The 15,117-nt window shown below is 34.0% G+C and overlaps 2 protein-coding genes across 6 annotated transcripts in view; both read right to left on the reverse strand.

Moving 5' to 3' along the window:
- Positions 1–362: 362 nt before the first annotated feature.
- TAB2 (TGF-beta activated kinase 1 (MAP3K7) binding protein 2) overlaps positions 363–15,117 on the reverse strand; it is a 91,886-nt gene continuing 77,131 nt past the window's right edge. For all 5 annotated transcript variants that reach the window (XM_074397296.1, XM_039467587.2, XM_074397297.1 and 2 more), the window contains 4 exons: positions 13,709–13,869; positions 13,406–13,499; positions 12,296–12,376; positions 363–2,323 (listed from right to left, as the gene is read on the reverse strand). In XM_074397296.1, the coding sequence (XP_074253397.1) occupies positions 2,181–2,323; positions 12,296–12,376; positions 13,406–13,499; positions 13,709–13,869 (479 nt within the window). In that variant the 3' untranslated portion in view covers positions 363–2,180. The remainder of the gene's footprint in view (positions 2,324–12,295; positions 12,377–13,405; positions 13,500–13,708; positions 13,870–15,117) is intronic.
- LOC101040559 (small ubiquitin-related modifier 2) lies at positions 10,704–12,289 on the reverse strand. Its single transcript, XM_074397299.1, is given in 3 exon segments — positions 10,704–10,798; positions 10,801–10,944; positions 10,947–12,289. Coding segments are annotated over 3 exon segments (336 nt in total). The 5' UTR covers positions 11,044–12,289.

Raw genomic sequence — 15,117 nt, forward strand, 5'->3', positions numbered from 1 at the left:
TTCAGGTTAAATGGCCCAGTAACTCATATTTGTCTTTAACAATAGGGAAAATTTTGAAAAATCCAAAGGAAATAAAAAGGAGAGCTATCACAAACTATGAAAAAAGAAGTTTAGGGAAATTGATAAAAATAGTCTAAGGAATGCCCTGGACGTCATAATGTCACAAGGAGACTCTAGAGAATAAGTTTTCTCTGATTTGCATTAATGCTTAAATGATCCGCTGATGTATAAAATTATCTCCTGTCCCACAAACTGAAAACAAGTCACAAAATCCATATTAGAATATAAGTTTTTTAATTTTTATAAATAACTTATCTGTTACAAAGATAGTTTACCCAGCTAAATCACAAAACCATCAACTCAAGATATCCAAATTACGTTTTATTAATAAAACAAGTAAAAACTGATTTACCAATCTTCACATAGAACTGCAGATGAAGCTGAAAAACAAGGCCTATTTTTAAAACAAAATGCATCAAACGTTAAGGGCTTTGGGTCTACGGTTTAATTATCTAGGATTGTCATATTTCTTCCCATATACAAAATGCAAAGCCTGAAAGTTAAGGCTCTGACATTCATAGAGATCAACTGTAATAATCCTATTTAAAACACAGCCACTGGCAAACATTTACAGTGGGTGATAGTCTATATTATCTTCCATCTTTTGCTCTATATCAGCACTTCCCTTAGCCCCATTCTAAGCACTCATATAATTTCTTAATTCTGTCTTTTTAAATGCATACTGTTATTTCTTTTTCTTGATTTCATTTATATACATTCCTGATCATCTGAATATTTATTTTCTTTACAAAAATATATCATCAAAATAAAGAGATGCTTGAGGTTGCTTCAGTGTTCAAGTTTGCTTTTCTTTTTTTTCCAGCTTTTCTTCAGTTGTCCTAAATATGACTAGCCTTGTTTTATAAATACACATGATACTGTCACCAAGTCAGGCTTAGAAATGGACTGCCCCAACAGTAAAGCATTTAAAATTCTCTCCAAAAAAGGGGCTGTAGGTACTGCTGCTGTTGCTGGTTTTGAAACTGTACTTTCCCAATAACAATCACTTGTGAAAGTTCTGTGGGACACCAAGCAGATGAAGCAAGCTTAACCTTGTTGTTCTGTCAGTGGGTTAAAAATATCTTTTGTTTTAAGCTTCCCTGTGGAAGAAAAAACACTATGTTGTGTCACCCACTGCTCAAGTCAGTATTTAATGTGCCCTACAGACATCACTTCTGCAATATCATCTGCAATTCGCTGTGCAGCATCTGTCTGTCTTCACACAACATTGGAACTCATGAGGGCAAAGTACAGAATAAGTAGAGGAAAGTTATTCTGTGCATAGTTTCTTCTCATTAATGCTTTTTTATTTTAAGGCATTGTTCCTCTCAGGTAAGGCTTAAAAAGGGACATGATCGTGCTTAATTACTAAAAGGAAAAAAGAAAATTAGTTAACAAAAGGCTATTACACTATACATATAGAAATATAAGAAAATAATCAAGAAGAAAAGAGATCACTTAAAGCAGACTCGAGAGATCTGTACAGTAGGAAAAGCTTTGGGGTATTTCACCGCACATTTGTACAGAGAATGCATGCTGCTTTCCTTTGCATCTTTAGCCCCTAGATGCTGGCTTCACAGAGTGGAGACGTGTTCAGGGAAGACAAAGACAAGGCCAAGAGTACCACAGATTTCTGAAGTTCTTCCCCTATCCCATGGCACTATGTGGCAGCAAACAGTTCTTAAATAGTTAAACCTTGTTCCTTTTCTTCGTGTATGTAGTGTTTCACTGAAAGCTTTACAAATAAAAGAAGCTGTCATTCTATTCCTTCCTCCTGTCAAAATTCAGTAGTGACATGAGGGGAAAAAGGTACTGGGAACACCCAGGCGTTAACATATGAGAATTATCCATAATGGGATACTGGTAACACTGTACACAGTTAGGCAGTGGGCAACCGAGTCTTTCAGCAGATTACTTTTCATGTGATGAATTTCAACTGCTCATGACATTATACTGAGGTATTATTAGCTCTGTGGGCTGACATTTACCATTAGCACAACACCATCTTGTCACACCTTCAATTTGACAAAATCCTATGTAGCAGTGAAACTTTTTCCCGATGGCAGACTAGCTTCTGGAACTTTAGATGTGGTTTTAGAGAAGACACAGGGCCATTTGGCTCAGAAATGCCTTGGCATCTCACACTGTTCACAGCGGATTAGGGCTGGATGGTTCAAAAAAGTACAGGCAGTACAATTCCACTGAGCTCCCTCATCATCTTCTGTGTCTTGAGTCTTTGGTGTTTTGATGATGGACCTTTGATCTGTAAGAAAGAAAAAAAACTATTTTTTAAGTAAAAAAAAATCACAAAGTCTAAAAAATTACAGGCAATTTTAAACACCATTTGTACTGCACAGCCGGAAACAGTTTGCTCCCCAAGAAGCATCTAGCGGGAACTGACACACACGCTTGATCACTACCAACCTCTATCTAGTTGGCACTTCTCCCTCTGGGAAATACAACATGAATATGATGTAATCACCTCTGTAGCTCCTTAAAGGAGAAAACAGCATCATTTTCTCCAATTTACAGTAGAATAAATGGTATCTAATAGCAAAGATTCCTGTAATAGCACTCAAGATTGTAAAAAGGTGTCCTACTGCAAAACAGTACTGTAAGTCTCACTGAAGTTAGAGTTTCATTTCCCACTGGAGTAGAGTAGTATTTATATTTGTTCTACCAGAAAGGGAAGTTTTTCTGCTAGTTCATGTTCTCTACCTGCCAAAAATGGAAGCCTTGGATGACACAAATAAAATATAAATTAATTTCTAACATCTTACCAACAGACTCTGGAGAAGTAAATCTGTACAAATTTTACCATAATTATATTTAAAAATCACATTTAGTATGGTAGGGTAGAAAGAACACTAGAATTCAGAGTTGTGAGAATGAAGTTTTGTTCCAGGCTCTGCTACTAATTCCTGATTACTCTGCTCTGTGATCTCAGATAAATAATATACATTCTAGGTCTCATGTTTCTTACTTATAACATAAAGGTAACTGTAACTCTAAAAGACCAATGTTCTAAAATGTTTAAATGGATAGTGGTATCTTAAATACAGAGAATAATTATATTCCTCAAAGGTTGTCTCTAATAAGCAATTACACTTATGAAACGACTTTTTAAAAACTTGGATCCCATACAGCATTCCTACAAATTAATTGTGGGAGGTTTAAAGTAAAAGGTGCATGCGTTGCTGAATTTTTCCTCTCAAGCTTATTAACTTGAAGAATCAAAGCTATGTTAAAACAGTGTATATTAATAAGCAAATTCCACCTGTCCTAGTTTTTCTGCTATTTCAAAAGACAGACTATTACAACAAGTAGACGAAAACACAGTAGTCAAATTTTATGACAAATTTAAAAAAATTAAGTGATATCTGGTACTCTGTACCCTTTTAGCAGGACCTTACTTATTCATCATATACAAATGTTATTACTAAGTCCTCAACTTTAGGTGTTGGCTTTCCATTGTCACAATTTTTGTCACATGAATAACTTGAATAGTATTTATATAGTATTTCCCCCAAATTAAATAATTTTAAAACAAACACACTAAGTCTTATCCTAAGTAAAAATATCTAAAAAAAATCAAGGGTCTGACAATACTAGTTACTATGCTCTGAAACACATGAAAAGAAATACAGTTAGAAAAAATTTGACTTTTTATCACGTAAAATCATTTCACATTCCGTATCTGGGAAATATTTTATAGAATAATTGTTTTAATCTGGGGATCCATCCTACTTACCAGAATTTTGGTCTTAGGCATTAGAAAATATTTTCACCTGGCATGTTTAGTAAAACTTTGTTGACTATTTCTGCTTAACTGCTGGCACGTTTTTAGTAAAACTTTGTTGACTATTTCTGCTTAACTGCAAAGGTTAAAATTTTAGGGAGAATGACCATAAGGAAGTACCTTTTTACACTTCAACATATTATTAAATGTCAGCATATTTTTCCTTATTTAAGTAATACCTAAGGCAATCAATAAGGGATCTATAATTTTTTTAAAATAAAAAATCTCCAGTGGTTTTCTTATAATCTCACTTGGTACTTAGAATTATAAATTTTTTTCTTATTAGAGGTATTTGTAACTAAATAACCAAAATTAGAAAAAACAAGAAGAAATTAGATCATAAAGAATGATCTAAATATATTTAATTTTAGCTGTTAGAAAACTCTCTACATTGTGAAGCAGAACTGATTTCAAGGACTAAATACATTTCTATTCATGAAGTTAATGTGTATTCTAGCCTTACTGCAAAAAATTATTGATTCCTTATTTCTCCCAGAACAGCCAGCATACAAACTTCTATCTTTGATGTAAAAACTTTTAAGTAAAGGATTTTTTTCTTGGACCTTTCTTATTTTTTTCTTATGGAAAATTTCAAACATATATAAAAGTAGAGAGGATAGCAAAATGAACCTTCATGTACTCATCCTGCTTCAACAACTGTCAAGACCAATTTTATCTCACTTATGTAAAATAACAGGTTATTATTAATCTGAAGTAACAGATTACGTTGAAGCAAAACAGAAATCTTCTCATAAGAAAAAAATTCTTATTTTTCAAAAAGAGTAGGAAGATTATATTAAGGAAACTCATTCAGTGTCTGAAATACCCATCTTGCATATTTTAAAGAGTTAGTGCTTATACTGCTGTCATCTCTATTCCTTTATTCATTTACCATCCAAATAGTAATTAGTCTCTGAACATTTGCTTATTGGGCCAAATGCCCTAATCTCACTATGATCCTCTGTAATAACTGTTCATTGTATTCCAACTATGTTAAAAAACATTTAAACAAAATAAGAGGACAGAGCGACACTTAGTTATACATAAAAATGAAGGAGCAGAAAGAACACAATACTAAATGAGAACGTGAAAATTCTTGTAACAAACTGAAGAACCAGTAATATACGAGTTCTTTCTTGTTCTCACTTCTTTCTTTTTTTTTAAATAAAACTTTATTGACAAAAAACAGATGGAAGTCTGAATTTGGCCCATGGGTCGCTGTTTGCCAGTTGCTAGCCTAAAACCCAATTTAACATGGTATTCCTACCAGTATGTAAGCATGTGAACAACTGCCTGATTCATTCTTAACCTCTCTTTTTCCTCCCCTGTTAGGCACTGAATTTCTCAGTAACAGTAATCTTACATTTTTTTAGGGTGTCCTCAGCTTCACAGGAAAAATGTACATTTTCCTATCCATAATTAATACTTTCATATTTCTAAAAACCTTAATGTTTCTTATGAAGGAAGAAGTAACACAAATAATTTTGATCTCTGAAGACATTTGAAAATACAAACATGTGGAACAAATTTTAAGTTTTGAGCATTTGTTGCAGCACACTAGTGAGGATGATATAACCCCAGGAGTGCTGACTTGATTCACCATGTGTGTTGACTTATCAGAATTTGTATGAATGAAAACTGTTATTTTGCTTTGTTTTGCTCCCCCAACAACTTTATTGATATATAGTTGACAGTTAAAAATTAGAAGCTGTACAACTTGATTTGTTATGTGTATACACACACTGTGAAATACTTATTACAATCAAGTTAATTAACATATTCAGCACCTCATATAGCTTATCTTCTCCCCACCCCACTGTGGTGAGAACACTTAAGATCTCCTTTAGCAAATTTCAGTTATACAATAAACTACTGTTAACTACAGTCACATTGTTGTACACTAGATCTCCAGAGTTTATCTTATATAGCTGAAACTCTGTAGCCCTTTGACCACAACTTTCCATACCCTCTTCTCCCAGAACCACTGTTCTGCTCTGTTTCTGTAAGTTTGACATTTTTGAATTCTACCTGTAGGTGAGATCATGCATTATTTGTCCTTCTTTGTCTGGCTTATGTCATTTAGCATGACATCCTCTAGGTTTACTCATGTTATTGCAAATGACAGGATTTCCTTCTTTCTTAAGGCTGAATAATATTCCACTGTGTGTTATGTGTGTGAGTACGTATGTGTGTACCTCTCATGTTTTCATTATCCATATACAGACATTTAGGTTGTTTTCATAGTTTGGCTATTGTGAATAATGCTGAAAGCAACATGAGTGTAGATAACTTTTTGAAATAACGTATTTCGCATTTCTTTTGGATATATGCTAAGAAGTGGGATTGCTAGACCATAAAATTTTAAATTTTTTGAACCTCTTTTCATAATAGCTGTACCAACTTACATTCCCATAAAAGTGTATAAGGATCCTCTTTTCTCTATGTCTTCATCAATGCATGTAATCTTTCACCTTCCTCATAGTAACCGTTCTCATAGGTTTGTAAGGTGGTATCTCACTGGGTTTTAATTTGCATTTCCCTGATGATTAGTGAGGTTGAGCATCTTTCAATACACCTGTTGGCCATCTGTATACCTTCTTCTCAGAAATGTCTATTCAGGTCCTTTGCCCATTTTAAAATCTGGTTATTGGTTTCTATTACTACTGATTTGCATGAGTTCCTTATACATTTTGAATATAAACCCTTTAGCGGTTACACAGTTTGTGAATATTTTCTCGCTTTCTGTAGGCTGCCTTTTCACTGCTATTTCCTTTGCTGTGTAGATGTGTTTTAGTTTGATGTAATCTCACTTGCCTATTTTTGCTTTTGTTGCCTGTGCTTTTGGTGTCATATCCAAAATATCAATGGCCAGACCAGGTCAAGAAGCTTTTTACCTACGTTTTCTTCTAGGAGTTTTATGGTTTCAGGTCTTATGTTTTCATTTTTAATCCATTTCAAGTTTATTTTTGTACACAGTGTGAGGTAATGTTTCAATTTCATTCACCTGCATGTGGATATCTATTTACTGAAAAGACTATCCTTTCCCCATTGTGTGTTCTTGGCATCCTTGTCAAAGATAAGTTGATCACAGATGCATGGATTTATTTCTTGGCTCTCGATTCTGCTCCATTGGTTAATGCCTATTTTTATGTCAGCACCATACTGTTTTGATCACTATAACTTTATAATATTATGTCAGCACCATAATGTTTTGATCACTGTAACTTTATAATATCATGTCAGCACCATACTGCTTTGATCACTATAACTTTGGCACCCTTGTCAAAGTTGACCATAGGTGCATGGATTTATTTCTCAGCTCTCTATTCTGTTCCATTGGTTAATGCGTCTATTTTTATGTCAGCACCACATTGTTTTGATCACTGTAACTGTAATATTAAAAAAAAAAAATCAGGAAATGTAATGTCTCCAGCTCTGTTGTTCTCACTCAAGATTGCTTTGGCTATTCAGGGTCTTTTCTGGTTCCACATAATTTTAGGATTTTTTTTTCTGTTTCTATAAAGAATGCCATTGGTATTTTGATAGAGATTACATTGAATGTAGAGTACTCTTGGTAGTAAGGATGTTTTAGTAACATTAATTCTTCCAATCCATGAACATAGGCTGTGTTTCTATTTATCTATGTCTTCTTTAACTTCCTTCATCAATGTTTTAAAATTTTCAGTGTATTCCTAAGTATTCTTCCTCTTGCTATTGTGAATGGGATTGTTTTCTTGATCTACTTTTTTGATAGTTGCTTGTGTGTAGAGATACAATGGACTTTTGTACATTGTTTTTGTGTCTTGCAATTTTACTAAATTCATTTATTAGTTTTAACAGTTGTTTTGGTTGAGTCTTTAGGGTTTTCAACATATATGATCATGTCACTTGCAAACAGAGATAATTTTACTTCCTCCTTTCTGATTGGGATACATTTTTCTTGTCTATTTGCTTTGGCTAGGTGACATAGTTTGGATACCTGTTCTCTCCAAATCACATATTGAAATGTAAATCCCTAATGTTAGAAGTAGGGTTTGGTGGAAGGTGTCTAGGTCATGGGGGTGGATCCTGCGTCCATAGTTTTGCGGAGGTTTCACAATAATGACTGAGATATTGCTCTGAATTCATGCAATATCTAGTTGTTTGAAAGGTGAGGCACCTCCCACCTTCTTGCTCACCATGTGATATGCCTCTGCTTGCTTGCTTCACCTTCTGCCATGAGTACAAGTTCCCTGAGGCCTCTTCAGAAGCTGAGCAGATGCTGGTGCCATGCTTCCTGTACAATCTGCAGAACTGTGGGCCAATTAAACTTTTTTTCTTTATAAATTACCCTGCTTTGGGTGTTCCTTTATAGCAACACAAAAATGGATACTACAATAGGACTTCTAGTACTGTGTTGAAAATAAGTGGCAAAAATGGCACCCTTGCTTGTGCCAAATCTTAGAGGGAAAGCTTTCAGTTTTCTCCATTGATTATATTACCTATGGGATTTTTATACATGGCTTTTATTGTGTTAAGTTCCTTCTATACATATTGTGTTGAGAGTTTTAATTAATACTGAACTTTTTCAAGTGCTTTTTATACCTCTATTAAGATGACTACATGGTTACTACTTTCATTTTACTTCAGTGTTTTCTGTACCACATTAATTGATTCGTGTATGTTGAATCATCCTTAAGTCCCAGGGATAAACCCCACTTAGTCACGGTATATGGTCCTTTTAATGCACTGAGTTTGGTTTGCCAGTATTTTACTAAGGATTTTTTGCATCTATGTTCATCAGGAATATTGGCTGGTAGTTTTCTTCACTTGTAGTGACTCTGTCTGGTTTTGGAACCAGGGTGAGGCTGGCCTCAGAGTGAGTTTGGAAGTGTTTCCTCTTCTAATTTTTGGAAGAGCTTAAGGGTTGGTATTAATTCTTGACTGAAATATTTGACAGAATTCATTCATGAATCCATCTGGTTCTGGGCTTTTCTTTGTTGGGAGTTTTTTAAAAAAAATTCTAAATCCATGCTGGATATTTGTTGGGAGATTTTTGACTACTGATTAAATCTGCTTATTTGTTATTGGCCTATTCAGGCTTTCTAATTCTTCTTGATTCAGCTTTGACAGGTGGTATGTTTCTAGGAATGTATCAATTTTTTCTATGTTATCTAGTCTGTTGGCATAAAACTGTTCCTAATATTCCCTTATAATCCTTATTTTTCCAAGGCTTCTTTTGTAATGTTTCCATTTTCAGTTCTGATTTTGTCTTCTTTCTTTTTTGCTCAATTTATCTGGCTAAGGGTTTGTCAATCTTGCTGATTTAAAAAATTTAAAAACCTTAGTTTTACTTTTTTTGGTGTGTTTTTCTAATTCTCTATTTTTGCTCCAATCCTTATTATTTACTTCATTATGCTAACATCAGGCTTAGCTTGTTGTTCTTCAACTAGTTTCTTAAGGTGTAATTGTTTGAGATCTCTCTTCTTTTTTAACGTACCTTTCGTTTATTTCATAAACTTATCTTTTAGTACTGCTTCAGCTGTGTTCCCATAGATTCTGGTATGCTGTGTTTTCATTTTTGTCTGAAGATACTGTTAAGATTCCCTTTTGATTTCCTTCTTGACTCAGTGATTGTTCAAGAGTATAAGTTTCCGCAAATTTTCCAGTTTTCTTGCTGTTACGGATTTCTGGTTTCATTCCACTGTGGTTAGAAAAAATAGCTGGTATGATTTCTAATCTTCTTAGGTTTGTTTAGACTTGTTTTGTGAACTAACATATGATCTATCCTACAGAATGTTCTGTGTGTGCCTGAGAAGAATGTATATGTTTTTGCTGTTGGCAGAAAGTTCTGTGTTTGCTATATTCACTTGGTTTAACATTATGTTCAAACTGGCTGTTTCTTTACTGATTTTCTGTCTGGATATTCTACTAGTGTAAGGGGGGTACTAAAGTCTCCCATTGCTGTTAATTTCTATCTTCAGATCTGTCAATATTTGCTTTACATATTAATGCAGTCTGCTGTGGGCTGTGTATTTATAATTTTTATATTTTCCTGCTGAATTGATCCATTTACCATTATATAATAATCTTCTTTGTCTCAACAGTTTTAGACTTAAAAATCTATTGTGTCTGATATAAATATGGCCACTTTTTATTTCTTTAAGCTACCATTTATATAAAATCTTTTTTTACCTTCACTTTCTGCCTATGTGTGTCTTTAAATATGAGTCTCTCATAGATAGTATTATTGGATCCTATTTTTATTTCTTATTTCATTTTAAACCAGAATTTTATTTAAACAAGAAGCTTGACTTGAAGGGAAAACTATCTAGGATTCTTTCTTTTTTTTTTTAAAGTAATTTATCCCTACTTAAAGACAGATTGCCCTACATGTGACAGCTAACTATAAAAAAGTTACAGAATTTTCCTTGGTTTCATAATGATAAATGAAAAACATTAAAATCCTCCAATTGAACAAGGTAAGAGAGAATTTTTGTTGTTGTTGTTAATAGTGAGAGCAAAATAACATACTGGAATATAAAGATAAGAGCTGAATGAGCATGCCACGAATGGAGAAAGGGGGTATTTTCACAGAATAAGTATTTTTTCCCCATCCTGTTTCCACTTGATGTCAATCAAAACATACCACTGGCTGTTTAGTTTGAAGAAAAAAATCAATATGTTTATGCACATATACCAGTTACTTTATGTATAATAAAGGAATGAGGAAGTGGGAAATGAAAGAGTAAATTATACTGTAGTAGTCAGGATGTGGTGGAACCAAATTGAAGTTTTCTAATTGAGGAAGTAATAATCCTGGTCTTTAAAGCAGTGTTCTGTAGTAAAGAAGCAGGTTCCCTTTTCAGTAGACACTTCCTGTCTGCTATTAAAACACATCAATTGTATCTTCATCTTCTATTTCCAACTGTCCAGGTGTGTCTGTTCCATTGATTGCCTGTCAAATCAGAATCTGATCTGCCTCACTGACAATCCCTGTTGTTCACAATGGGCTTTCATTAGTTTACTAAGTGGGGTACGCTTCTTAATCTTAAACGCACCACAGGAATCATCCTGTTCCACCACCTTCAAATTAATATAATCTTGTTCTCAGTCTTGACTCCTTCCACGGGCTTTTCAACGGCCATGGCGAGCACTGGAATCTCCTCGGCTGCCACTTCACAAAAGAAGTGGCAGGTCCACATCTAACGAGTGCACAGGTAGCAGCAGGAGGTGGCAGTGGTGGATGAGGGAGAGGGTGTGTGCACGTCATGTGCTCCCTCCCCTCCCACTGAGTGCATGAGCATGAACCACTGGTACCTCCCATTGGCTGCTGTCAGATCCCACTTTTAAAATCCATGCATATAACTCCTTGTGAGTGGTGAGTTTAATCCATTTACAGTTAAGGTAATCACTGATAAGTGAGGACTTACTATTGCTAGTTTGTTGCTTCCTATTTGACAACTGTTTTGCTCCCCTTTTTCTCCTATCATCTTCGTTTGTTACTTGATTTTTAATCATGATTTACGTTGACATTTGGTTATACTTTTCTAAGTTGTTAACACCTTCAGTTGCATACAAAAATACTACCACCATATCTTTACAACCTCCACCTTTCCACACTTTTGGGTTCTTGCAGTTTGCTTCTTATAATATTACGTATGCATTAACAAATTTTTACTTTTTAACCTTATTAGAGTTGAAAGTAAATTATATACCACAATTAGTGTTAATCTGCATATATGTCTATATCTTTACCTTCAGCAGTGATACTTATGTATCTGTTTCCATTTCTACATACATTTTGATGCCTGGATCAAAACACACAGATGTATTTTGACATGTCTTAGTTTGTTGTGAATATATTCTGAGAATATCAATGTAAAATGATAGTAGGTAGAAAACCATTCATCTGGAATTTAGAGTATTTTGATTACTTAAAGTTATTTATAAATTAAACAGAATATTCATGAGGGGGAAACACCTCCCTAAGGTATCTTCCTTATCAATTTGTCTAGTTTTAAATACAAATTTTTGTACTAATTTTCTTTTTTCTTTTTTAAGATGGGGTTTCACCATGTTGGTCAGGTTGGTCTTGAACTCCCGACCTCAGGTGATCCACCCGCCTTGGCCTCCAAAGTGCTTGGATTACAGGCCCACCACGCCCAGTCTGTACTAATTTTCTTTTTAACCAAGACTTGCTATTATCGGTTGGGAGTATATAGTGATTCCTAAGCTCATGCATATTACTCTTAAAAAGCTAAGCATATTAAATTTTCGCATTCTCCCCAACCCCAAGCATGCAAATGAAAATAAACAAACATCTTCTTAGTGAATTCATTTAAGAATGCCAAAGTCTGAAGCAATTCTAGAGAGGGAGGTTGCTGAACAGGAAAAAGTTCCTAAAATTTTGCTTTTCAAAATCTAACAGTTTTCACACTTAATAGATACACTAACCTTTGGGTTTTGGTGGCACAGGACCTACAAATCCAATATTGTCATAAAAGTTATGAATAGCGCTGGGATTAAAATGTGGTCCTGAAATATATAAAAAGTAAATATATCAATGCTTATAGCTCAAAAACAACTTTACTTTTTAAAACAAGCATTTCTTTCCAAAAAAAAAAAGCAAACTATAAGAAATGCTTTTCATTTATTTTGCCCCTCTAATCTCAAATTACGTGTAAGATTTCAAAACATATTTCAAATATATTATCTTAGGTATTATGTAGTACTCATAAACACAGGTAAGTGGTAAATTGTGAAAGAAGTCAAATTAATGCTGTAACAGAAGTAGAAGTAAACCCTTGTTCTATGTTGCAAGTTAAAATAACTTAAAATTTCACAATTTAAAATTTAATTTTAAATGTTCAAACATGGATTTAAGCAACTAAACAGCTTTACCTCAAGTAAATATAAAAATTTTGCAGTAATGTAATAGAATGGCTAAAATTTTACACAAAAAGAGTAAGTTCCAGAATTGTAGTTTCTAGAACAGCACTGACCTTTTCTCTCCAGAGTTAAAATATGGTATTTTTCTATAAATGTTTAAACAGCTTAACGTTAAAAAAAAAAATGAGATAATAATCATCATCTTCCAATTTAGTAGATTCTGAAACACAGTCCAAAGTGTGATTAAAGACTTCTCTTATGGTTAGATTCCTTCCCCTTCCTGTCTTTTCCATTTTATATCTTTTTATTATTTATTCAACTTCAGAATTAGGTTAAAGTTGACAAAATTCCTTTAGTTCTCTATGGAACTGAATTAAATTGTAAACATTATTTACTATTAAGAAATCATTGCTTGCCATTAATAAATCAAGTATAAAAAACTATCATTGTCCAAAGAATGTCTAAACCTTATTTTTATTATCTTCTCTATTTTATCAATTAACACAGTGCCATTGAGATGGGGGTAACTTTTAAAATAATATTCTTAAAAGTCTGGCTTCAAAGCCACATGTTCTGAGACAGTAAGATGATGACTGATAAGTCTGTTTTTAGCCACAAGAAAACTGCTGGTGAATTAATAAAATGAATTTCAGCTATGTATGCACTGAACTTTACCTCGGGCTTGAAAAAGATCAATTTCTTTGGTTAAGCAGTCGATGTCAATCTGGAGTTGTCTATTACAACTTCTCAACTGCTGCATTTCTTCAAGCTGAAAAATAATTCTATGTAAGTAAGATTCGCACTGAATTCTTATGTCATTAGTTAATAAAGAATGGAGTTTGAGGGGAAGTAAGGCCAGAAAAACCAATTAGGAGTTAAGAACATCTGAAGAAAACTAGATCGAGATATTACACTTAGGTTAGATGGCCTACTCTCATGTTCAAGCACAGAGATCACAACAGTTACATAAAGACTTACAGAAGGTATCTGGGATATAGAATTTGATCTTTTCAGGCGCCTTCGAGTTAGATTATTTTCCATTTCATTGACCTCAGATTTTAACTTATCCAACTTTTTCTTTTGAATCTCAAGTTCTCTTTGAAGTCGTTCCATTCTGGCCTTCTGGTGTACCAACAGAGCTGCAATACATATTAGTAAATATGAGGACTCACTCATTTTAATTAATTAACCTTTAAGCAGACTTGAAAAAACAAAATAAACAGGAGTTTGTCAAAACTCCCAAAGCCACATTAAAACAAAATATTGTAAATGTAAGCATTTAAAATTTCAATTTTGGGGTGGGGTGGGGGATGGATTATCACTCTTGTTGCCCAGGCTGGAGTGCAGTGGCATGATCTCGGCTCACTACAACCTCCGCCTCCTGGATTCAAGTGATTCTCCTGCCTCAGCCTCCCAAGCAGCTGGGATTACAGGCAACCACCACCACACCTGGCTAATTTTGTATTTGTTGTTATTGTTGTTGTTGTTGCAGAAAGGTGATTTTATTTAGGTAGAGAAAAGAGAAGGAAAGGAAAAGAAGAGAAAGACTTCCAGGAAGAGTGTGGAAGGGGATTCCAGAGAGTTGGAAATTCCCTAATTTTGTATTTTAATAGAGACAAAATTTCACCATCTTGGTTAGGCTGGTCTCAAACTCCTGACCTGCCTGCTTTGGCCTCCCAAAGTACTGGGATTACAGGCGTGAGCCACTGTGCCTAGCCAAATTTCAAAAATTTTAACTTAAAAATTGTTTCAGTTATTTAAACAAATGTCACGTTCTAAATTTTTTTAGGATTTGGAGAAATTCACTTTATGAATGAAGATAGCATTTTGAGGCTACAACTTCTCTAACAGTTCTAGTCTTTTCAATTAACCTACTTACTGTATCTAATTCACATTTAACCCTAGGAAAGGACAAGCTCTCTTACTTCAGTGTCATGTTTTGGTCTATGAATGAAGCATTCTAATATGAAAATGTTATAGATACTCTAGAAGGGAATGTGGAATGGGTTGAATTCATTTTGATGTATGTAACAAATTAAACAGGCAGACTGATTGATTTCACACCACATCAATGTTAGCATTAAATTATCCCAACTACCACTTATATTTTTGTATATTCAGATTATATTTTGTGAAAAAATTTTCCAAGATTTTTAAAAAAACAAAATAAGCAATCAGTCTTGTAGCATGAATGAACTATTTGGGAAGCCATATTAAACTACAAATACCGTTAACAAGCTTTTGTGATCTATCCCTGGATAGATCTATGCCAATGGGCCAAATCTAGCCCACTGCTTGTTTCGTCAATCAAGTTTTACTGGAATACAGTCTTGCTCATTTGTTTACTTGCTGTCTATGGCTGTTTTCATTTTACAACAGCAGAATTA

The sequence above is a fragment of the Saimiri boliviensis genome, chromosome 4, assembly GCF_048565385.1.
Source record: "Saimiri boliviensis isolate mSaiBol1 chromosome 4, mSaiBol1.pri, whole genome shotgun sequence".
Taxonomy (NCBI): Eukaryota; Metazoa; Chordata; class Mammalia; order Primates; family Cebidae; genus Saimiri; species Saimiri boliviensis.